Source organism: Terrapene carolina, unplaced genomic scaffold, assembly GCF_002925995.2.
Source record: "Terrapene carolina triunguis isolate 2854851 unplaced genomic scaffold, T_m_triunguis-2.0 Scaffold34021, whole genome shotgun sequence".
Classification (NCBI taxonomy): Eukaryota; Metazoa; Chordata; order Testudines; family Emydidae; genus Terrapene; species Terrapene triunguis.
Genome location: NW_020698372.1, coordinates 1,508,108 through 1,534,444, shown reverse-complemented (window position 1 = coordinate 1,534,444; position 26,337 = coordinate 1,508,108). Strand labels below are relative to the sequence as shown.

Below are 26,337 nucleotides of genomic sequence, written 5' to 3'. Positions count from 1 at the left end.
ACTTTTGTGTGTGTTCTGGACTCATATGCTTAATGCTGAATCCACATACAGAGAAAATACTACTCCAATTGCCTGTAACCATTACCAAACACAATATTTCTGCTATATTTGTTTTTACTTAAGCCTAGTCTATGTCCAAAAATGACTAAAAGTGAGTATCTTATGGAGGCCATTCACTAGCCCATGTGAAAGGAGTTGGTGGTCTCAATTCCATTCCTAGTAGACTGATGTCCACATTACAAAACCATTAGCACAGTCAACACCATTGTTGGCAATCTGAACAGATAAGATCTAGATAGAATGGGCATAGAATGAACTTCTCTCCAATGCTTACATGCGATCCTTGCAGAGCAGTTTAAGAAAACATACGTTTGCTACTGCCTGTGCTATACTTGTACCTTGTATAAAAGGCAGAGTTTGTGTGCAGTAGGGAAAACTGCACTGGTGTAGCTATACACCAGTGCAAACTCCCCATGTAGATGGATACATTGTAAAGCGGTGCTTGCACCGATGTGATTTACTCTAGCTGAAACCTGCAAACTTGCTGTCTGTAAACATCCAAAGATGGAATCAAGGTAAATTTGCTCCAGTGCAAGTACACACCAGTACAGCACATCTACGCAGGAGGTTTGCATTGAGATAGCTACACTAATGCAAAAATCCTAATGCAGTAGATTTAGCTTCCACGAGCACTGGATTTAGCTTTATAAAACGGAAGAAAGACATTTTCTCCCCTGCGTGATGGAAACATTATAATGTACTTCAGTAAAGATATGAAAGTAAAAAAGTTTTTTGTCTTATTCTCATAATTGTTTTTTTCTCTTTCAATTATATGAGGCTATCAGAGAAGGGATTAGAAATAACCTAGTATTAAGTTCTGCTGCTCCAGATGTTTGTAGAACCAAATTAGTTATTATTGTATATGTTCTATATATTTAGGGACTGAACCAGTTCACATAAAAACCAAAGAGAAGCTGCAGGTTACATGGGAAAAAATGAGTAAATCCAAGCATAATGGGATAGATCCTGAGGAATTAGTAGAGCAGTATGGCATAGACACTATGCGACTGTACATCCTGTTTGCCGCGCCTCCAGAACAAGACATCTTATGGGATGCAAAAAGTAAGTCAAGTTGTTTTGATTCTTTCCTCCTCTTGGTTTATTTCTGTTTGAAATACAGTTTGTTGTTTGTGATTTGGAGAATTGAATGTGAACAGCTGATGTAATGAGAAGATTACACTGGCTGTCTTTCTAAAACGGGACCTTTGTTGGGATCAAAGATACTTTTGTTAGTTATGTATGTATTTAACATTAATAATAGGAACAAAGGTGGACCTCTGGTCTCATATGCTGGGTCACATTCCTCTCTCTGAGAGTGACCAGTACCAGATGCTTCAGAGGACATTGCAGTCTTCCCTTGGTTAGTGGTTGGCTTAATTCCTAAAGCATGAGGGTTTATATTACTTCTCAAAAATATTATCCTACCTTATATAATTATAGATGTTCTCAATATCTATAGAAATGTCTAATCCTTTTCTGAATTCCGGTAAGCTATTGGCTTCAATATCTGGTAGCAGTGAGTTCCACAAGTTAATGATGCCATGTTTTGAAAAGTATCAGAGGGGTAGCCGTGTTTGTCTGGATCTGTAAAAAGCGACAGAGTCCTGTGGCACCTTATTTGTCATGTTTTGAAAAAGTATTCCTTTTAATCATCTTTACATATGTTGCCTTCAGTTTCACTAATTGTTCTTCTGTTATGGGAGCAGGTAAATATGACCATCTGATTGACCTTTCTAGGAGTCATTAATTTCTGATAATGGGTTCTTCAGACTTTCACATATAATCAAAAATTAGATTAGATCATTCTGTTCCAGGCTTCATATTGAAAAGAATGTTTTCTATTGGGAAGGTTTCTACAGAACTGAAGAATCTTTTCTATAAAGGGTGTTCCAACATGAGGCTACTGCATAGGATCTGATGCAATATTAAGGATGATGTGTCTCTAATGTCCTCTGACAGACACAGCTGCAACACCACTGCATACATACATCTCTGTAAGGCTGTTGAAAGCAAGGATCTACAACAATATGGCATCTTCGCTGCACACTAGAATATTAGTCTTAGGCAGAAAAAAGCCTGCAGAAATGTTCCATTATTATGAAGACACCCTGTACACTGAGGGAAATGGAAGCAGAGAGAAAAAAAACTAAGCAACTTTTTATAAGTCTTTTCCTTCTGTTTTAGCTTATTTGAACTATGATCTTTGTAGTTTATGAAAAGTGATGCCACAGAACTGGACTACATGTCCACTTTGTAAATTGAGAAAATTATCTTTAAGAAGCTAATCTTGCAACACAGTGTTAATTAGGCTACAGACTTGTTTAGGAAGCACCTCTCTCCCTTCTTCCCTTATAAACCTCTTAAAAGCTAAGATCAGGTGTGTGTAAAAAATAGCTCTTTTGGTAATAATTTCTTACCCCAGTCTCTGAATCTCTCTTCTTACCAATGACTTAGAAAGCAACTATTTTAAGATTAGATCACCTCCTCCTTTTTAATACAGTCTCTCATGTTTTCATGATGGGAGAATCCATTTGGAGCTTTAAGCTGCTTTAATTTATTGTAGACATTTATGCAACACAGCTTGTCAAATGGGCTCTGAATACCATTTGAAAGATGCTGATAAAGACACTTAGATTGTATGTTGTTGAGTTACATAATTGATGAAACTAGGGTAAATAATGGATCCTACAAACACACAAAACATGTACAAGTGTCTGTCTAGTTTCACCCCTTAAATGTGACTTGCTTATGGGGCTCTGCCTTTTCTAAATGAATGTGCAGCCCCAATGCCATCTTAATTTTAATTTCTGTTTTCTGTCTGCCTTCATAATATTTGGTGTGCACAGGAAAATGCATGCATTTCTTGTCACACAGGACTTCAGTAAAATATCTAACTACATTGTTTTAAAAAATAAATGTTTTTAAATGATTTGTTCTACCTCTTCGTTCTTTGTCTGATGCATCTTATAGTGCAGCCTATACCAACTACAGTTCAGGCTAGTCTGTATCATTACCTTTTTATTCACTATGTACCAAACTACCACATTTCTAACAACAAACTTTTGGGGGTGGAGTTGATAATACTTTTTGTGTTAGATTCCTATCACGATCCTTTCCTGAAAGCACAAGACTGAGAGTCAGTAGGTTCTATTCCCGCCTCTCGTGGATTCTCCTGCCCTTGCTAACGTTTAGTAGTGCCTTACTCTGTGAGTAATCTTATTGAAATCAGACTCTAAGTGAGTCATCCAGTGTTACACAGCCTTTTTGCTGTTGTTTCCCCTTCTTGAAAATGAGAATAATGAAACTTTATCCCCTTTTTGTAAGTGCTATGCAATCCTTGGATAAAAGGTGTTATTTTGCAAAGTATTATTACAGTTTGATGGTTATATTATACACACATTCTTTCATACGTACAAGCACAGATATCTTATACAATGCTAGGAGAAAAGCATTTTGCCATTCAGACAAGTCTCTTGTCAAACACAGAGTAGTGTAAAGAAAGATATTTTTTGAGAGTCACCTCTTGCTAAGGGAATATTGGAAAAACAGTAAAGAAACAGTTAACAAATTTTCAAAAAGAAAATGGGAAGGAAAGATAATGAAAACAGTGTAATAAGCCTTCTGTAAACACTGCCTAAGGCCTGTCTTCTCCTTACAGTAACAAAATAATGTACATTCATCCTGAAGGGGCCACACTGGTAAACATAGCATTGGCTTATTTTTGGCAAGAAACTGTGCAATATTATGTAATAACACTGGGTCAGATACTTGGCCTCATTAAAGCTGCTTTACACTTTTCCAGTGATGTAAAACAGCCTTAAATCTATTGTAACCAGACATTTGGGGATCATCTCAGGATGGGGAATTCCCAGGTGGTGTAGCAGCTCTTATGCCACCCACTCATCCCTGACCACTTCACTCCTCCCTTCCACTGCTCTCAAGTATAGACGTGTGGCCTGAGCACTGTTGTACTCAAACTGTCCCCAGCTAGAGGAGCAGCCTCAGAGGCTGGGACAACTTAAGAGACTGGACTGGTGACCCCAAGGATTAGGGAGGACATAAAGGTGGCTTATAGCCACCCTTGCAGTCCCTGCTCCCCAAACTGAGCTGGGTGCTAAATAGATGATCCCAAGTAATCTGGCCCTTTGTCTTTCATTACCATGGCAGACACTATATATTGATATGTAATTTCTGTCATCACTATAGAAGAAAGTTTAAAAGAAACATCTCCATTCAGGAGTTTGTCCCATCTTTCTTGCAGATAAAAGCATATAAAAAAAGACTGTTTTCCTGAGTAGTTGACAGGTCAACTGAGGTTATTCTTACATTAGGCTTGATAGTGGATTGTATTATACAGTTAGGATAATACATTGAAATGCTACTTAGAAAATATTCTTGATTTCCAGTAGTGTTCATTTGTCTTCATTAAAGCAACCTAACAATTTTTTAAATGTATTTTCAATTACACTGAGGTTTTTCTTGCAACATGTAATTTCCCCTTCAATGTTCAATGGTATGGAACTCTGTGGTACAATTTTCTTTCTGTTTCTTTTTGATGTGTTGGCTTCATTCATTACAACTCAAGTCTCCCTCTTTCTGAAATCTGTCATTAAACTCAGCTGATGCTGTCCCTGGTGTACGAAGATGGCAGTCACGCCTTTGGATCCTAGCAACCAAATTTATAGAAGCCAGGACTTCCAGCACTGTGCTCAATCCTCAGCTGTTGAACGAGAAGGAGAAGGCTGAAGCCAAAAAGATCTGGGAGCGGAAGAACCTTGTGGTCTCTGAGGTTAAAAGGAACTCTTAACTATTTTGAAAATGACTAGATAGATTACTAGTGTTGTTATATCATGCACCAGCAGTGTGCCTGACTTCTTGTGTTAGCAGATCAAAAAGTGTGTCTTCAGATTATTCCATCAAAACTATTTTAATTGGGAAACTTTCTCTGCGTAAGCCTGGGGAGAGTGAGGTCTGGATAAGCACGGTTTTTCATAATTTAATTTATCACAGGAATATCACCTCCGCAGATTGCATATGGGGTGTGTGTATGTGTGATATTGTTTTGAGAGAAAGGTAATACTTAGTCCTGTCACAAGTGCAGGGGACTGGACTAGATGACCTCTCAAGGTCCCTTCCAGTTCTATGATTCTATGTGTATGCACATTGCAATTTGCAGCTGATTGTTAATGTTGTTTTTTTTCTAAAAAGCAAAATGCTCAGTATATGGAAATTGTAAGTAACTAATGAAAGTGAACATTTTTTGTATAACTAGGTAACAAGTTACTTCACAAAAGATTACTTGTTTAATGCTGCAATCTCTCAACTGATGGGCCTCACTAACGTACTCTCAGTAAGTATGACATCTAAAAGAGCTTATGCAATAACCTCTTTTTCAATCTCTGGACATACAACTGTACAGCCAAAATAGGAGCATAGTCTTTGTCTATCTTATATCATATTATAAATAATTACTACCATTACTACAACTATTGCTTTTATGGCCCCATAAACTTGCATCGTACATCAATTCAAATGAAGTGTACACTAGTGTACTATATATTGCCATGAATAGCTTAAAGAGGAATCTGACTAACATTAAAACTTTTTAACTAAGTGGGTTATTTAATTTTAGTATCTTCCATTCCATTTGTGGACCTATGCAGAGATACATACACACATATATAGAAAGGATCTAAACCACCTGATTGTTTTGTTGTTTACATCTGTGTCCAATAATTTAAAGGGAAGCCCCTTTGAGTTCTTCATTCAGTTTTGTTTTAAATTAGAAGTTAGTCTTTTTAAAGAAATTAGTTACTATAATCATTCCAATAAATAAAAAAGAAATATTGTTACTACTGATGGGCAAAATCACAAATCCCTTGCATTCCTCTGAGATCACTTTCAGCACTAGAGCTTTTTGACATTAAGAAAGCCTGGAAAATCTTTTTTTTTTTTTATAAAATAACTTTAATTTGGCACTCTTAATTTGAACCATCATACTGCAGATTAGCCAAGTGGTGATAGGTCAAATATAATAACTGTTGCCTTTATTATTGTGCTATACTTGATTGAGGAATTAATTCTGTTTAATTTTACAGTGACCAAAATTAGAGGTCAAATTAAACATTGATATTTTTCATCTTTGATTGCAATTAATTGTAATTAGACTTTAACTTGTGATTCTAAGCCAGTTGTTGGTTAAATTACAACACTTAAAACAAGTCCCCCTAAGACATATGCAAATACTGTATTGAAATAGCAAAAATCCTAGAGACTACATAGTTCATGGGATTGAAAATGTGAGGTTTTTTCTCCAGATCAGAGATTCATATCACTTCAGACAAACATCCGAATACTTGAACACCACTCTAAATTCTGTGGTCAAGAAATAAGGGTGGGTATCTTTCAAGCACAAGTTTCCTTGTAACATTTCAGTACTTCCTCTTTCAATCCCAGCTGAAACCAGGAAGTGTGGAGATGTGTGAAAATTAAAATTTGAGGAAAAAACAAAGTACTAAACTTAGTCAAGCCCTAGACAAAGATGAAGAATTGAATATACATAGAAACTGAACCATCCTCATCATTGGAGATGGTTCCTCCAGCTCAGAGTGGAAGCATGCTGGCAGGGCAGAATAGGGGAAAGCTTGCATAGCTTCCACCTATGTTCTACCTTTTCTAGAGATAAATGATAAACAGGGGATTTCAATTTCATATGCTGTCGGTCCGGCACCTTTCACAAGAACTTATAAAGAACCACTACAAAAATAATAAAGACTTGAACCACAAAAGATTTTCCTATGTTTTTCACTCCCACATTTTTTTTAGATCTCTTTAACTCTATACCAGCTTTATCTAGACCAGGCCAGGATCCTATTCTAATGAGCCCTATCTCAGTAAAACACATGCCATGGTTACATTTCTGGTCTGGCTTAATATTCTGACATGGTTTTTTTAAATGAATTGTGAATTTACTGGGCACTGCACTTCTGGAGGTGTGTGGGAAAACACATTCCAGTACCCAGAATTCTCTTCAAGGCCCCATTCATACAAAGGCTTCCATATGAGCAGACCCCCAACACCCCCAGGGGTCCAGCCACACTGATCCTTTTTCGGAGTCCAAGTTTGTAACCATTTTATAAGAGTGCTGGTGCCTGAGCTCTGTGTAAGGGTCCTCTGTGCGCAGCTCTTTCCAGTGATGCACTTTGGGAGCAAGAATTTGGAATGGTTTCCATTTTCATCCTCCATGCCTTTTTTAAGCTTTTTATTCATTGTAAAATGGGACTTTTTCTGGACTTAGGCATTGATTTATGTTTTTATTATTTCATTCTCTCCATTACAAACTGCCTTTTTATAGGAATATTTATACTTACCATTTCTGTTTCTTTTTCTTCCCCTTTTCCATAGCAAGCCTCTCAACCTCTCATTCTCCACAGTGCAGAATTTGAAGATGCTTTGGCAACTCTTTGTATTATGGTTGCACCTATGGCCCCGCACATAGCCTCAGAGCTATGGAAAGGTATTTGCATAAAATGCTTTTTATTACTCCTGCAGAAAAAATAAGATTGGGGAAATAATTTCCAAGGAAGTTACATCATAATAACTAGATAAGTTTGCAAGAAGCATCTTAAAAACGATGCACCTCCTAGGCACTTGATAGCCCACAGATCAAGACCTGTCATCTCCTCAGTCAGTCACCATAACCCCCAAACACACAACTTTCCCTCCCCAGGGAGTCGGGTTTAGTAATGTCCTCATGCCTGTCATTCTCCCTCACCCATATAATTCCTACAGTAACCTGAGTCTTACAGATTGATCACTCTGCACTTTCTGCTTTCATGATTTATATATATGGTCACATTGTAGTTTTTCTGTGGGGGTGATGTGATGTGTGAGGAAAAGGTTACGTTTCTTTGGGTGAGAGGAAAAAGGACCTGCCACACCCAGAAGGGCTTGTACAGGCTGTCATGGAGGGAAAAGCTGACAGCTGGGCCTGGGGAAGGAAACAGACCTTTTAAAAGAAGGGTTTGTACTCATCTCTGTGATGAGTTTGGGCTAAGAGGACCCCTGTCTACAGGGCTATGTGCCAAGCAGCATGAAGGGTTGTGGATTCATAGTACTACTATTGTAGCATTCCCTGGACAACTAGGGACATGCTGATGTGAGTTAACTCCTTTAGGGGACTTGAGATAAAACCTTGCTTAAGACTTACATCAGCTGCGTACCTTAATATCTGAACCCCTAAGTTGGCCAAACCTTACAACCCTGCTAGGGTTGCCATCAGTAGGGTGAGGGAGGTACATACCAGAATTCAGAAGTCAGCAGCAATCATATTAATGATTTGTTGATAGAAATGCCAAGATATATGTGAGAAAATGGGAATGTATTCCCTTTTAAAGTTGGCCACGATGGACTGTGTTACCTTGGGCATTGCATTTTATGAAGCAACATTCAGAAGCAAAGATCTTCATGCTGTAGTTGTTTGACTCAGCAGAGCTACTACAATAGATCCTCAAGAGTTAAGAACAACTCAGGAATGGAGGTTGTTCATAACTCTGAAATGTTCGTAACTGAACAAAACGTTATGGTTGTTCTTTCAAAAGTTTACAACTGAACATTGACTTAATACAGTTTTGAAACTTTGCTATGCAGAAAAAAAATGCTGCTTTTAACCATCTTAATTTAAATGAAACAAGCACAGAAACTATCTCCTTACCTTGTCAAATCTTTTTTTTAAACTCTCTTTATATTTTTAGTAGTTTACATTTAACACAGTACTGTGCTGTATTCGCTTTTTTTTTTTTTTGGTCTCTGCTGCTGCCTGATTACGTACTTCCGGTTCCAAATGAGGTGTGTGGTTGACTAGTCAGTCTGTAACTCTGGTGTTCACAACTCTGAGGTGCTGCTGTAAATAGCTTATTTTTCAGAGCCACGTATAGCATTGTAATACTAACTGCCAGAGAAAAGGATTCTTGAGGAGAAATATTAATTTTAGTTGATGGTTTACAGGTAATAGATATTGGAATATTTGGTTATGTGGAAATTTTCTCTTGCCTGTAAACCATCAACCAAAATTCATTTTTCTCTTTGTTTGCACAGAAATTACTATAATTGCCACAATCTGATCTTCCAACTGTTCGGAGTTTTTATTACATCTGCATACAGTGCCAAGCATAATGGGGGTGGGAACACTAACTGAGGCCTCTAGGCACTGCTGAAATACAAATAATATTAATGAATAGAGAATTATGAAATATGTTTGGTAAAATGACAAAAACTACCAACATGTCTTGGCTCAGATCTCTCTCTGGTCAAACATAGGACCTGAGCCTGCAAAATACAGAATGCCCTCAGTTCTCATTTAAAGTCTTTGGGAGCTGTGGATGCTCAGCATTTTTCAGGATCTGGCCTATATATGATATGAGAATACAGAGCAAGAACACTAATTAATGGACTTGTGCTCTTTTCTCTTGCTACATATATTTGAAGATGCAGTTGTGTTGTCCAGAGACTCCACCTCATGCACAAATGAGGTTAGCCTACAACTACAAAAACAGTTTGTTTAGATTGCTAAACTCAGAATCGTATGGATTGAATATGAGAAGCTTTCTGTATCATCCTGATCATCATTACATGCTATAGTTAAGCTATTTTATCACAAGAGAGATCAAGTGTGTGTTACTATTGTCTGCTTTATATAGTATATAAATCGTGTTACTTGGAGAGGATCCAACATTTGTCATTATTCAATCAAGACATCTGTGAAAAGTATCCATCTAGAGCCAAGTTATTCAATAACAGGGAAGCAGGTTAATGTTCTCAAACATATGAGTCTGCATTCCTGATCTTCTAACCCTTGATAATCAGCAATTTAGGCATTTTCTTCAATCCCATTGTATACAGAGGTAAATTCTTGGATTATTTCAAGAACTATCGCTTTAAGATTTTAAAGACATTCACACATATATGAGCATAACTTGTAAAGTTATAAGCGATTTGTGTTGACTGTACCTTTTACCTGATATTTGTACACCTTATCATTACAGTTATAATCAGACCTACTGGAAAAGAAGTGTTTAATAAGATATTGGACTGGACAGTTAAACAATCTTTTCACTGTTTTTAAAAAGAAAACATTAATATTAAGATTTTTAAATCCTCCACTTAATCTCTGTTTGTGCTTCAGTTCTCCATCTGCAAAATAGGGGTAATTATCTCTGTGCCTTGGTTTCACAGCTATAAAATAGGGATGATAGTATTTCCTTTCTCCACTCTTTCTGTCTCCTGTATTTTGCTTGTATTTTCTACAAGGCATGGTCTGTGTCTCTTACTTTGTGTTTGTACAGTACCTACCACAGTTGAGCCCCAATCTTAGTTGGAGGTGCTACAGTAATACAAATAGTAATAAAGCTATATATTTGCTATCTAAATTTTGGCCCTAAAATTTAATCTGATACAGTCCCTTTAATTTACTTTTTGTTTCTTTCAGTAATGAATTTAAGAAGAATTTTCTTTCTAAAGATAGAATCAGACAAGTCTTAATAATTAAATAGATATTTTTCCTGTTGGCTAAGAACAACATTGAACAGGAAAACAGATTCTTCTGTTTACCCTGCATCATGTTACACTCCTTTATTTGAACTATCCTTGAAAAGAAAGGATTTTGCTGTGTTAATAGTATTTTGCAACTAGGGAGTGTTTATTGGGTAATTAAATATACCTAACATTTAATGCATTACAGCCTTTAAAAAAGAGAGAGAGCACAGTTTGAGTGTTTTGCATAGTACTTTGCAGTATAATTAAGCTGCCTTCTAGACTGTATTACATTTTAGTAGTATAATCTCATTAATCTTTTCAGCTGCTTCTCGTCACTGACTATGGGTAAGCTTGGCAAAATCCTTTTTTATATATAATTTCAACAGATATTGATTATTTTTAAGGATTTTTTTCTATTTTGAATCTATTTATAGCTCAGTGGTTTGAGCATGGGCCTGCTAATAACCCCAGGGTTGTGAGTTAAATCCTTGAGGGGGCCATTCAGGGATCTGGGGCAAAAATCTGTCTGGGGATTGGTCCTGCTTTGAGCAGGGGGTTGGACTAGATGACCTCCTGAGGTCCCTTCCAACCCTGATATTCTATGATTCTATGAAATTTTCACAGTTGCAGGAAGTTATGGGGGTCAGACAATAATTATTTAATGACAGTAGACATTGAGATTCCAAACATTAGAGCCTTATAAAGTTATAACTTTATTGTCAATATCAGACATCAAAATATACAAAGTAAATATGCTTAAATCAATAATCCAATAATTCTCTAGCAGCATTTTTCTTTCTTTACCTATCTGTACATTTCTATTATTGATGCAAATTATTTTTTGTCTGGGTATACAGTGAAATTGATGTTTTCCAACATTTACCAATAAAAATTGAATTCTTCCAAGCTTATGGGCAAGAATGAAGTGTGTAAGAAGATATTGCAACAGACAAATTCTGCTTTAAACTAACATCACTTTTGTATTTCAGTAGCACCAAGCCTCCCCAATCAGGGCCCCATTGTGCTTGGCACTGTATACACACATCATGAAAAGACAGTACCTGCCCCCAAAGCTCTTACAATCTAAGTACGTGACAAAAGACAACAGGAAAAAACAACAAACAGGCAGGGAGAGCACAAGCTAACATGGAAACAGTTGTGAATAGTGTGATGAGACATCAGCTGCCTAGATATTATCAAGGGTTTTTTAGGCATCACAACAGAGATGATGTATAATTTAACTTTTAGTCCACCACCTTCTGGTTCTTATGGTCCAATGGCAAAGCACTCAAAATCAGCACTCTGGGTTTAATGCCACAGAATCCCTCTGGTGTAATATTTAGCCTTGTATTATAACCCTTCTTTTTTATAGATTATAATGCACAAGAAAGGAACATTTTTGTAAAATAGAATCAAAACCCAATAATTTCTGCACATCAGTGACTGAAAACTGCTTTATTTGTTTGGTTTATATGTGACCATTTTGTTTATATATTTCAAGCAGAACTTTGGATAAGCAGAGAAATCTACTTAGGCCTGAGCAGTACATTTTTCCAGTTTGAGTACACCTCTACCCAAATATAATGCAACCCGATATAACACGAATTCGGATATAACGCGGTAAAGCAGTGCTCCAGGGGGGTAGGGCTGCGCACTCCGGTGGATCAAAGCAAGTTTGATATAATGCGGTTTCACCTATAACATGATAAGATTTTTTTGGCTCCCAAGGACAGCGTTATATCGAGGTAGAGGTGTATAGGGAAAGGCTATTTGAATGCTGTCTGATAAGTGTATTATCTTTCAGCAGTTGAGCAATAATAACTGAGTAGTTACAGTACTTTGATATTTTTGTATCTTACTTTTTTGGGAAGTGACCCTTTCTCCAGCTGAGGGCAGGAACTGTTTCCAGTGTCTTTGTGTCAGCTTAATTCTGTTACGCAGTATACACTACTCTATAGTTTAACCAAAAAACCCCCCAAACCAACAACAGTTAATATAGCCCCTCAGTGTGTGAAGAGTTCATCAGGCTGACATACATTTTGGCAGTCTGTGAACACTAACAGGATGAGGAAATCTATTTCCTTCCTGAAACCTTGTATCTGAGGAATATACATGCACCACTGCTAAATTTGAGACTCTTTTTTGTGTGTTTGTGCTTACCCGGTATTTTCTCATCCAGGCAAGTATGTGTAGCTGCTTGTTTTGAGAAGTTTCATTTGTGCTAGACCTACTTCTGTCATGAAAAGGTGAAAGTGCCATGTGATATGTGTTAAACAAGCATGGTCACTTCATCCACTTTTCATGATTTAGTGAAATTTAGCATAATTACTGGTATTTATGATGCCATAATTGTCTTGGCAACAAATTAACAGTCATTACAATAGTCTCATTCCTGAAATCCTGATTCAGTTTTAACTCAGTCCTTGCTCAGGGAAAACCTCCACTGGCTGCTGTCAGAGTTTTATCTGAAGAATAAGGGCTAAATAAAAATTCCGTTAAAGTTACTAAAAGGACGGGTAATTTTGCTTTGTCCTTGCACAAACCACATATTTACCATTGATATATTTGGTCTTCATCATCTGAACTATGCTCCTTTCAGAGCTTTCTCACTAGATTTTGACCGTTTATAAATGCCCTGGAAGAGTCTCAGAGAAGTACAGGACACCGTTCCACCCCACACAGAGAGAGTGGAGTGGAGTTGTAGTGCTGGAGCAGAGGATTCCTGAGTCATTTATCCTGTGGAGGAAAGAATGACTCAGGATGGCCTAGGACAATGTACCTTACAAGCTAGGTCAATAATAGTAACTGTGCAAAGCTAGTTTAAGTGCAGTGTGTGAAATGTTTTTTGTTTAGCGATACACTTGTATTTTCATGGCTCACAAAACCCAAAGGCCTTTGAGTGCATTATCAAAGTCCCCACAAAAATCTAAAAGCAGAAATCTCAATAAGCAACATGACCAAATATCAAAAGAACCCTGATCCAATATAGAAACTTGCCACCAGTTTCTTGTCAGATCAAGAATAATACATCTGTATGAATTGAGAAGGAAAAACCATGGTGAGCCTTGTTCAGAAGGATGCAGTTGGAGTAAGCTAAATGGGAGAACATTCCAAAACTCTGGCTCTAGAAATCTAGGCCTGCATCCCATAAAGTTGTTTGATGTTTATGGATTCCTGCTGTGAGACATACAAAATGGTCCTCCATGGGATTGTATTCAGCTAAGTTTAAGTTTAGCTTTGGATACCCACTTGTGTGGTACTAGTAACATTGCACAACTTTCCTCCCAGCTGTTTGGAAACAGCTATGGTAGTACTGTATTGACTTAATTGTTCTGCTGTTGCAAAGCATAGCACATGTGCTCTGCAGACATGTACCTCCTGTACTACCAAATGTGCATCCTGATATTCCTCTGGTTTGATTTTATTTAATGGGAAGGTCCATTTAAAACCCCAGTACAGAAATATACCAAGAGCAAAGTAGAGTGATGACAATATACTTGGAATTGATTGCAGAGGCAAATAGAATACTAATCAAACATGAAAATCTGCTAAATATTGTAAATGGCTGTACAGAGCTGCTTGAGAACACTTCATTTGTCTGTGTGATGGTATTTTTACTCAATGCAGACTCTCATTGTTTTGTCTCTGCCAAACCCAGAGATTGCTAAAATACCCCTTGAATAACAAATACTTGCATCACATTCATATATGATCATTCTGTGCTGCCCCTTTCTAATATTTCCATATCTCTGCCTAAAACCCTTGCCTTAAACTCTGATCACAGCCACTTCAGGTCCCTCCACTGGCTTCCTCTCACCTCCCTCGTCACATTCAGTCACCCCTCTTCCTTGCCTTCACAGCGCTACCATCTGCCTACCTGTCTGTGCAAACTTCTTTTGACTTTTCCTTCTCCCCCATCCCAGGCTACATGCCTCTTTGCCCTTATGTACACTAGAAACATTTGTACTCCTATTCCAGCACCAGTGCAGCTGTAGTACCGCTGGAAAAGTACAGGTACAATTTTTTTCTAGCGTAGTTGCATCCATTGTTTCATTCTACCATGCTTGTCTCTGTGCCTTCTTTCATGTGGCCCTGTAAGCTTGGGAGCATTGTGCTAATGTGATCTGTGAGCTGCCTTGCTTCCCCCTCCCTTTTTAGCCCTTCCTCAAAACAAATTTTCCATGTGGCCAATAATCTGTATTTTTCTCCACCAAAACCAGTATTTTATGGGAACTATTATTATTATGAAATTCTCATGACTTTCACACTACTAATCAAAGCATTCACATGATCTTGTTGTTTTAAACCATGTCCTCCGTTCCCCATAACCCACTCTTTCACACTCACCAGTGTTTGTTTCCGCCTTTTACAATGTTGTGTTTTAACTTGAACCCTGATCCTGTAATTCGAGCTGCAGGGCTGGACCCTTGGACCTGCGTGGCTCTGTATGGGGTAAGAGTGCATACCACCCAGGCGGATCCAGAGGCAGGATCAGGGCCGTGGGCATCCCTTAGCAGGGATGTTGCCTTTTATCAGCCTATAAAGATCTATGCACATTTATGACCCGACATAAATAATTACTAAATAGATCAGTTGGGATTTAGGAACTACTCCTGCAGTAGACTGCATAGCCAACACAACAAGACAGGCTATGAAAATATAAGCAAAATACATGTTTCTTTGTAATGTGTATTTCATCAGGTAACTTCTCCACCTATGAGAACCCAACATAAGCAAGACCAAAGATAAGTGTTAAAATTCATAATTTCAAAAGATAAGTCTGGTAGAAATGCCAAATTATTGGTTCAAATCATATTTTTTAATATAGTACAGCAGAATGAGTTATTTCAAAAGGAGGCTGGATAGCCATCTGTCTTGGGTGGTTTAGACACAACAAATCCTGCATCATGGCAAGGGGTTACACTAGATGACCCTTGCGGTCCCTCCTAAACCTATGATTCTGTATTTCTATTTTTGATGGCTAGTTTTTAAAAATGTACAAGCAATTCAAGATTGTGACGACGAAAGCTCCATTCTTATTTGTTTTGTTCTGAAATTATGTAACAAAATATGATTCTTGCATTCTGGAGCTTATAGAATGTGAATTAAGACAGGAAACCAACCAGGCAAGGTAAGTGAAACCTTCATTTTGGTTTCCTGTCTAACTGCATTTTCGGAAACCAGCCCTGTTGATTTTTTTCACATTTTTTAAAATATAGATGAGCTCAATCTTTCTAAATGGTGACATGTCTTGTAGTGAAAGGATCTATTTAAAAAGAGTGACGTTTCTTTTGCGGTATTAATATTCTGTATCTGCTGAAGAATCTTTTCCTTTTGCTTATTTTATGAGGACTAGCAGCCTCCGCAGGGATTATAGGTGACCCAGTTTCTGCCTCTTTAGGTCTTGTCTCAGATCTTTTGAAGGTATTTCTGCAATAGTATGAAGAAGCCATTTAAACAGGAAAATAAGGAGTGGCCTGGCCTGTATGCATGTTTTTCTGCAAGGCATGTGATCACTTGGAAAGAAGTGAGCTCATCTGTACATGCAAAAGCCAAAAAGAGATGAATCTGTAGCAGCTATTTTCTTTAAAGTCAATGACAAAATGAATCATCACCATGAAGATTTCTACTGTTTGATTTCTTTAGTTTTGCTTTCTTGGTTTCGGTACTCCCGTTACAGAAAAATCCATTCTTATTTTGCCCCCAATGAAGTATTTTGTCAGATATTTACTTAACAAGATTGGAGCCTCCATTGTCACACTTAGGAAATGCTTGTATGTTCTTATTGCGATCAGAAATAACTCCCACCAATCCATCCCCCTTCTGAGTCAATAAGGAAATAGCTAGAGTATTTCTGTCACTTAGAGAAGTGGCTTGTCCACAACTTTTTTCTGATAGACTTTAATTTTCGGAGAGTTAAACTCTCGCTCTCCCTTCATTTGCTCTTATTCAGTACATTTGCCTTACCTAACCACTATGATAAATGTGTTTGTTATGCATGGAATACCATGGATTCTGTCTTTGGCTCTGTGAAGTTTTTTTTTTTAATTGCTTCATAAAGCTGATTCTGAACAAATCTCTTGGGTCAATGCATCTTAGACTATTGTTTTTCCTTACTCTATTGTTTGAGTCACTGAAGACACATATAAAGAACAGGAGTACTTGTGGCACCTTAGAGACTAACAAATTTAAATGGTATTTCCCCCCCCACACCCCTTCCCCCTACAGTTCCTCATATCTCCTTGTCAATTGCTGGAAATGGGCCGTTTTCATTACCACTACAAACAGGTTTTTTCTCTCCTGCTGATAAAAGCTCACCTTAACTGATCACTCTCCTTATAGTGTGTATAGTAACACCCATTGTTTCATGTTCTCTGTGTGTGTGTGTGTGTGTGTGTGTGTGTGTGTGTGTGTGTATATATATATCTTCCTACTGTATTTTCCACTACATGCATCCGATGAAGTAGGCTGTAGCCCACGAAAGCTTATGCTCAAATAAATTTGTTAGTCTCTAAGGTGCCACAAGTACTCCTGTTCTTTTTGCGGATACAGACTAACACGGCTCCTACTCTGAAAGCTGAAGACACATATGTGTCTTTGACCTCTTTTTCACCTTGAGTTTGTCACTGTGTGTTGACAAGATATGCGCATTTTCAACTACATGTCTGATCAGTTGCTATGAATTTGCAATTCTGATTGGAATTGTAGTTTAAGAAAACATTTAGAATTGTGTTATCTCATGTATTTTTAATCTGAAAATTCCTTGATTTTTATAAGAAACACAATTACAATGGCAGCTGGAAGCGTCAGTTTCATGTTCAAATATTTTTGTAGATATTCAAGTTCACTGAAATTGGTGGTTTTATTTCATCCTGCAACAGGAGTAAATTAAATCATTTTATTTCCATACTAAATGTTCATTCCATGAAAGAGTGATTTCAGAACTGTTTCCTTCTATCTACTGATAACACATTTCAGGGAGTGTGAAAGATGCAATAATGTTTATACTTAAATTCTATAGAGCCTTTCATTTGAGAGTCTCAAAACACTTTACAGAAATTTGTTACGTAGCCTTGCAAATAATGCTATACAACATTTTACAGATGGAGAAATAGAGCCACAGTGAGGGTTAGTGATTTAAATGTGAAAAGTATCGTATTGAATATTTTGTGAGATTGAGATTAAGCAATGATTTAAACAAGAAGTAGTTGCAATTGTGAAGAGTGCAGAAAGTTGACTGGCTATAAATAGGGCCCTACCAAATTCACTGTCCATTATGGTCAATTTCACAGCCACAGGATTTGAAAATTGGTAGATTTCACGTTTTCAGATGTTTAAATCTGAAATTTCAGGTTGTTGTAACCCTGGGGGTCCCGACCCAAAATGGGATTGTGCGGGGGTCGCAAACCTGTTGTCGGCGGGTCACGGGATTGTCACCCTCACTTCTGTGCTGCCTGCAGAGCTGGACTCTGAAAGCAGCAACCGCGGAGCTTCCTGAAGGCGCAGGAGGTTCCCAGAGTTGGAGGTGGGTCTGAGCTTCCCCCGAGAGCGGCTGTGCAGGGGATGGGCATTACTAGGAGCCCCCTGGCTCACGCGCTCATAGCAGCAGGGGAAGATGGGATTTCACGGGGAAGGGCTTATTTCATGGTCCATGACACACTTTTTATGGCCGTGAAATTGGTAGGGCCCTAGCTATAAGATTAAAGTTTGTTGTGTGTAACAATGTAGCATCAATTTAAATTAAAACAGAGTAAGTTTTGGCCTTCTATATCTGTGCCTTATGGCAAAGTAGCAAAGGTTTTTGGAGCTCTAACCATAATCTGAAAAGCAGTCACATTTGAATCCCTGTATATTATATAAGAAAATCCCCTTCAAAGCTCTGAATGCTGTGTATCTTTCTGTTTATAATGTGCTGTATGCTAAACTAAACCATATTATTTCCTCCCAGTGCATTTGCTTTAGACAAGATTTAAATTAAGCAGTCTTTTGACATATTTATGAAACTCAAAAGATTTAATGTTCTAGTTAAAGTATGATCAGCAATTTATCAATTTTATGTTGTAGGTTTGGCACATGTGCAGAATAAACTTTTTACATATCATAAGTGGGATGATGATGTGCTGCATCAGTCCTGGCCCAAAGTGGACCCAGAATACCTCCAGCAACCAGATATCATAGAGATGTCTGTTCTGGTAAGAGTTTACAAGCTGAGTTTCAGCAGTGGTCAATGAATGCATTATTAGCTGCTAGTTTTGTTCTTGAGGATGACAGTTGAGGTTTTACATTGCTGATTGACTCAATGCTAGGTTAGAAAGAATGAAAGCTAAAGTTAGAATTGTGCTGGTTAATTTGGAAGACTGCTCAGATGAATAAGTGAAGTGGTCTTGCAAGAGAAACCAAGAATAAAAAAGTATAGAGATACCTGTATGATTGTGGATAGCACTACTCTAAGAGGTTTGACTTATGCACAGTTGAGGACAGGGACTGCAGAGCAAAGCTGAGTGAGTCTGAAGCAGAAATTATGAACATATCAGCTAAGGGGCCCCTACATATTTTTAATCTATTAATCCATTGATGATGATGTATCTATACAAAAGTGTATATTTATAGGCAAAACTGGCTGTTCTGCCTATCGTTAAGGTTACCTAACACTTACCATTGTAAGACCCTGTTTTGAGTTGCTTGTAATTTAGCCAAACTTTGTCTGGGCTAAAATTTTCCATGTTTGGTCTCTACCTCAGGCTGACATTTTTTGGCAGATCTCAGCAAAATATTATTAACTGTTTTCAGGAATGAGGAAATAAAGTAGTTCTGCCAATGTTCAATTTTTTTCCAGTTGTGCTTTGCAGACCTATAGCACCTTCATGCTTTGCAGCAAGACCTTGGAATTTGGTAAGGAAGTAGGCCTAGGGTCAGGGAGATAGATGCCTTTTGCTGTCCCCATGAAAATCCATCCAGAGTTGTCCAAGTTATGAGCCTCTGGAAGTTGCCATTTGCACATGATCAATATAACTTGCTACTAAAATCTCTGGAACCTCCTGACTGCACTCAGCATGCTCCCAGACCCAACAAAGCTTTAACTCCAGACTGCGACACAGCAGCAGCAACTGTCTCTTTAGCCTTTAGGAGAACAGTTGCAGAGCTAGGAGCCTGGAGGAGGGGATGCCATGAGTCCCAGGCTTAGCTCTTCTGGTGCCTGTGTAACTATAATTACAGCCATTTGTCCACATGCATTACGATAACTGTTAATTATATAGTCACAGACTATTTGGTCTACAGGACCCCCGCCTCACTCAGTGCACGAAAGAGAGCATCCTTTTACATGAGAGACACACACACACACACACACACACACACACACTCACTCACACTCTACAAGTAAAAATGTTCTCTTGTGTTTCTGTCCATCCTGTGCACTGAAGAAGACAGGATCTGTATAATGAATAGTATGTGATCAGGTAATTAAAGATTTTATTTGGGTGTATGTATGTAAAATAGAAAAACATTATGAAGGTGACATTAAGGTTCTACAACTATTTTCACAAAAAAGTCAGGAAATGCACAGGTTAAAATTCTAACAAGAAGATTAACTTGGTCACATGGCACATCTTTCAGATTTTATGATATACATTTTGCAACATGAACAATAATTTGTTCCACTACACATTTAACCTGAACAACAAAATGAGAAAGTACTAGATATATTTACAGTGCAGCTAAGTTAATGTTACTGTTGGAATCTTAACTTATGTCTGTTGTTAACTGTACAGCCTTACACTGGTATTAATTTGGGGGATGGATTAAAAATCCTTGTTTATTTTCAAAAAAGGAGAAGGAGGAAAATTGCCAGAGTAGTGGTAGCATGTGAGTGGTCATAAATATGCTTAAGTCCTCACCTCATTTGGGTGACCAGCATACAGGATGCATGAGTTTCTCAGTTTTTGCCATTATAGTTTAGCTGTGAACAGTTTTATCATCATTTTGCATTGTGACAACTGTATCTTCACATTAAAAAAAGACAATGAAGACTTTGGTTATAGTCTTCCTCATGCAAATTGTTCTGTTAACAGACTGAGACCAAAATCTCTTATCCTTGCCTGAGCCCCTGGTTGATCCAGATGGGCAGACTGTGATATGATGCCTTTAGTTCTGCTAAAATCCTTAGCAAATGCTTAGAATAGAGGTGGGCAAACTATGGCCCGTGGGCCACATCTGGGCCGCAGGACCCTCCTGCCTGGCCCCTGAGCTCCTGCCCCGGGAGGCTAGCCCCCCGGCCCCTCCCCCACAGCCTCAGCTTGCTCCGCCACCAGTGCAATGCTCTGGGCAGTGGGGCTGCGAGCTCCTGGGGCAGCGCAGCTGGAGAGCCCGGCCTGACCAAGTGCTCTGTGCTGCATGGTGGCATGTCTGGCTCCAGCCAGGCAGCGCGGCTGCCTGTCCTGGCACTCTGGGCAGCGCAGCTGTAGCGCCGCCACCCACCGGTGCTCCAGGCAGCGCGGTAAGGGGGCAGGGAGCGGGGAGGTTGGATAGAGGGCAGGGGAGTTCGGGGTGGTGGTCAGGGGGCGGGGTGTGGATAGGGGTTGGGCAGTCAGAGGGCAGGGAACAGGGGGGTTGAATGGGGGCAGGGGTCCCTGGGGGGCAGTCAGGAAATGAGAGCAGGGTTTGGATGGGGGGGTGGGGGTTCTGGGGGGCTGTCAGGGGACAGGGAACAGGTGGGTTGGATGGGGCAGGAGTCCCAGGGGGGCCTTCAGGGGGCGAGAAGCAGGAGGGGCTGGATGGGGGTGGGGCCGGGCCACGCCTGGCTGTTTAGGGAGGCATAGCCTCCGCTAACCTGCCCACCATACAATTTTGGAAACCCGATGCAGCCCTCAGCCCAAAAAGTTTGCCCGCCCCGGCTTAGAAGAATCTTTCAGTTGCTTATGGTTTCTCCTTTTGTTCTCCAAGCAAAGGAAAGTTCCTAATGCCAAGTGGGCAAAAACTTCAGACTACAATTTTTGCTGTAGTCCTATTTTAAAAAGAAGTAATTTAAATGGTTTACAATGGCAAAAGTATGACTTTTTCATTCATCCGTAACTCAAAAACAACCAAAAGGACTTTGCTGAAAATTACAAAAAAGATAAACAAATACACACCTCGCCTTCAAGATCAGTACAAAGTATTTGATTTAGGATGAAAAAATCAAATTCACAACTACAAAATGGGGAATAACTGGCTAGGTGATGGTACTGCTGAAAAGGATCTGGGGGTGATAGTGGATCACAAATTGAATATGAGTCAACGATGCAGCTGTGAAAAAGGCTAATATCATTCTGGGTGTATTAAGAGGAGTGATGTATCTAAGACACAGGAGGTAATTGTCCTGCTGTATTTGGCACTGGTGAGACCCTCAGCTGGAGTGCTGTGTCCAATTCTGGGCACCATACTTTAAGAAAGATGTGGACAAATTGGAGAGAGTCCAAAAGAGAGCAACAAAGATGCTAAATGATTTAGAAAATCTGACCTATGAGGCAAAGTTTAAAAAAACCCGCCCATGTTTGGTTTAGAAAAGAAGCCTAAGGGGGGGACCCGGGGGACCATTAGAACTTTTGTTTACCTTTCTCGTTCTATTGTTTATGCTATCCAGCAAAATGCCAGGCTATTCTTTGTTTTCCAGCATGTTGTATGGTGAGTCTTTTTGTCAATGGTCAGCATTATTGAACCCTCTATATTCCTTTTAAAAACGAACGATGGTGTAAAAAATTCCCAGAGTGGGCCCAGTAAAATGTGCCCTGAGCCTAACCTGAATTCAGGTCTTTTAGAGAGACGGAATAGTCTGTGTGCCTGAAGCAGCACACGTTGATTTAATATCTCTTATGTTAAAGCCTTCTCTGAGCCAAGGGGAGTAGGTGAATTAGAAAACAGAGAGCAGTTCCTTTTAAGAGCCGGGCAAAAGAAAATAGTTGCTACACCTTAGATTACCTGCAGGAGAAAGGCTTAGATACACTGTACCGTATGTGTGCATTTCTGCTGGCCCAGGCATTATGGTAGAGCTGCACTTGGCCCACCGTTACATCACATCATACCATTTGGCATTGTAAAAAATATCTGGAACTACCCACTGTGGTGTGTGTCAGCTCAATGAATTAGAAAGGAAAAGCAGAATGATTTATTTCTTTAGACGCTTAGGATCTGATCCTGCAAACACACACAAGTAGAGTTCCTCACATATCAATGCCTGCAGAATTGTTCAGAATTCTAGTCCTGCAAAGGGTTTTTTTTAAAGCTCGTTTATGACTTTTGTTGCTGCTTATTGTACTGCTTTACTGCAGGTGTTAATGGATTGGAGTCAGATAGGTGTTAAAAAAATATATGGAAGTCTGACTTAAAGGTCTTCTCCCTCTAATTGCTCAGTTCAATCTTTTGCAGAATCATTGTTTCACTAGGCTTCAATCCCTGAAGAATCTTCCAAAGTAGATGACATCCAGAGTTTCTAATGTAAAAAAGTAGCAGAAAGGAAATTGACAGCTTCCTTCTTTGTACATGGTAAAGAAGCAAAAAAGGACACAAGCACAGTTTTTGTCCCCTCTTGAAGGTCACGTTGAAGTAGATTTTTCAGTAACACAGGATGTACTTGGTGCACAAACAGAATATTTGCACCCTGGCTTTCTGGTCCTAACACTTCTACCTGGCGCAGATATGGGCTATATTATCCCATTGAAGGCTAGAGAAAGGTGACTAATCATAGTAGTTGACAAGGGTATGGCTGACAATCCGATGTAACTTTTAAAAAAAAAAAATTAAAATGTGACTAGAGTGCTTGTTAAAGGTGGTGGATGTTCTGAAGATTGTATTTTAATAACAGAGTTAATACACAAGCCTTTCACATCAGGTGGTGAAGAAAACCATTTTGTAAATATTTGGTGACATCACAAAACCACACTGCAGTTTGGCATAATTTGTAAGCTCTGCCCCGGCCACAAATAGCAAGGATATGGCAGGTCAGGACTGACAACGTTGGCAGCTGCAGTGCAAGTTTGCCCATGTTTCTCTGCCCTGACTGGAGGGACCACTTGTGGGAGTGAAAAGATAATCCATTTATCATATTCATTCAGTCCTGTGGCTTCTCTGCCAAGACTGGCACCAAGTATGCGGGTTGTGATAGTTTTTGCACTGTGGACATCTGCCCACTGGAAATGACACTGAGACTTGTTAACCCATTTTGCATAGGACAGTGAACAGCATCAGATGTTACCATCTCATCAGCCACTGCTAACCTGGGATAGATTGAACTGTTGACCTAGTGGTAAAAGGCTTTATATCTTATTAGGAATCTCATGAGCCATCCAGTCTCCCTGTGTTTTTTTCAGCACTCTACTAATTTTGACATTATACTTTTTCTTTGGAATGTTTCATCAATGGAGCATTTCTGCAGCCCCCTGTCAAAAAGAAATAGTCTGATGAACAGCTTTTGCATATTTTTTCATAAAAGCTACAATAAAATGTTGTAGCGTATGGCTGAAATCTACTGGGGTGCTTCATATAAGGAATTAGAGTAAGGTCTAATGTATAGACGGAGTTGGGTTGTGTTCTTTTTAACTTCGTCTTTATTTAGAAAGTGTCAACAGGTTTATAAATCTTAGTCATGTAAATAAGAGACAATACAATAATCATTACAACAGTGAGCTTTTGTTTAGAGCACATTATACAATAATATAATCATTGGATCTCTCTATTTAAAAGGATGTTATCATGTTACAGAATGAGCATCTTGACACTACCCATGGTATGTCGTTTCTAGTAATTTTGTTAATGGGAGTGAATTCTCTGATTATGTATTTAACAAAGTAGGCATGTGTAGACAGGTTTTTATGACCCGTAAAATCTGAAATAGAGATATGAATGTGTGTTATTCTTCTTATTCTTCGGGTGCTGGTCCCTATGTGTATGTCGCAGATGGGTAAGTATGTGCACCGTGCACCTGAGTTTGGAAATTCTTCAAAGCAGTGTTCATTGGCTTGGTCGCACATGTGAAGTAGTTCTCCTCATGCTCCTGACCAAAGGCAGTGCGGGTCGACGCCTCTCCAGTTCCTTCTTACCACCACATGGCCTGTGTCAGAATCATGTCCTCCTTCAGTAGGTTGTATAACGTGCAAAGAAAGACAATATTTGTGAATAGTTATATATTTTAGCTTAGTAGTTAGTAGTTAAAGTTATAGTTAGCCTAGGATATATCTTTTCCCCAGCTGGGCAACTCCTCCCCAGCTCTGGGACTATGCCCAGAGTCCCAGGATTCAAGAATTGTTTCTCCTGCCCTCGCTCCGTCTCCATCAGTGATGAACATCAACAGTGCCTATACTGTCTAGGTGAGGCACATGGGCAGTGAGTGGAGCCCCCCTTCGGGGTGGCTAGCATCGACTCCGCCCCTTTCGCCCACGCGTCCCACGTGCCCCCCACCCCCATGGCCAGAGCCCCCAACCTCCCCCCATCCCCACCTGAAGGAGTCCCGAGCACCCCCTCGGCCAGAGGAGCCCCAGGCCAGCCAGAGGCCTGAGCGCCCCTTTTCCTCCCCCCCTCGGCCAAAGATGTTCACACAGTGCGGTACTCCGCTATGGGACCTCTTTGCGTCCCACGTGCACTGAAAGTCCCTGCTGTATTGTTCCAGAGGAGCCATGGGACGTGGCTCCCCAGGTGAGGCTCTTGTACTGTCTTGGACGAACGGCCTCAGATATGCCTTTCCTCCCATTTTCCTGCTTTCACAAATCATGGGGAAGATATGTCGAGACAGAGCCAACATCTTTCTCCTAGCATCCTACTGGCCCAGGCAGTTCTGCTTTCACAGAACTTCTAACAATGTCTGTCCACCCACCAAACAGGATCCGCCCCATTCCCAGATCTCCTAACACAGGATGGGGAGGTGGAAATCAAGCATCCTAATCCAGACTCACTCCACTTCACAGCCTGGTGTTTGTATGGGCATTGAAAATAGAACGCTCATGCTCATTCCCCATTCAGAAGTTCCTTAACCAAAGCAGAAAGAACTTTACTAGAACCTACTATGTGGCCAAATGGAGATGCTTTTCAACCTGGGCACAACTCCACCAACACTCTACAGACACCTTAAGCATCCCGATTGTCCTAGACTATCTCCTGTCCCTGAAGACTTCAGGTCTCACTCACTGCGAGTACACCTACCAGCAATAAGTGCCTTCCTCCTCCGGTGGAAGGATGCTCCATCTTTACTCACCCTGCTACAGTCTGACTTATGAAAGGTCTGCTCTTTTGCACCAGGCCTTAAACTTACACCTCAACGGGACCTTAACCTTGTCCTCTTGACACTCACAGATCCATCCTATGGCGGCATGCCATGACGCACCTATCCATGAAGGTGGCATTCTTAATGGCTATCACTTCAGCCAGGAGGGTCAGCAAGTTCAGAGCCATCATGGCAGATCCTCCTTATACAATGTTTCACAAAGAAAAGGTTTTTCTCCATCTATACCCCATATTTCTTCCCAAGATTGTTTGAGTTCCATATCAATCAAATGATACACTTAACTATATTTTTTCCAAAACCCCATGCTTCCTCTGAAGACAAGAGACTTCACTCCCTGGATGTTCAGCATGCCCTGGTGTTCTACCTGCAAAGAACCAAACCCTTTAGGAAATCACTGAGACTGTTTATCACCATAGCAGAGAGATTGTGTGGGCAAGCCATATCCTCCCAGAGGGTTTCTAAGTGGGTTTCGGGATACATCTTAGAGTGTTACA

The 26,337-nt window shown here is 39.6% G+C and overlaps 1 protein-coding gene across 1 annotated transcript in view; it reads left to right on the top strand.

The window, feature by feature from the left end:
- Positions 1–26,337, top strand: part of LOC113405142 (probable leucine--tRNA ligase, mitochondrial) — a 119,307-nt gene that overhangs the window by 88,385 nt on the left and 4,585 nt on the right. The window contains exons 16-20 of the mRNA XM_026646042.1: positions 940–1,122; positions 4,680–4,849; positions 5,333–5,410; positions 7,465–7,576; positions 18,658–18,785. Of these exons, the coding sequence (XP_026501827.1) occupies positions 940–1,122; positions 4,680–4,849; positions 5,333–5,410; positions 7,465–7,576; positions 18,658–18,785 (671 nt within the window). The remainder of the gene's footprint in view (positions 1–939; positions 1,123–4,679; positions 4,850–5,332; positions 5,411–7,464; positions 7,577–18,657; positions 18,786–26,337) is intronic.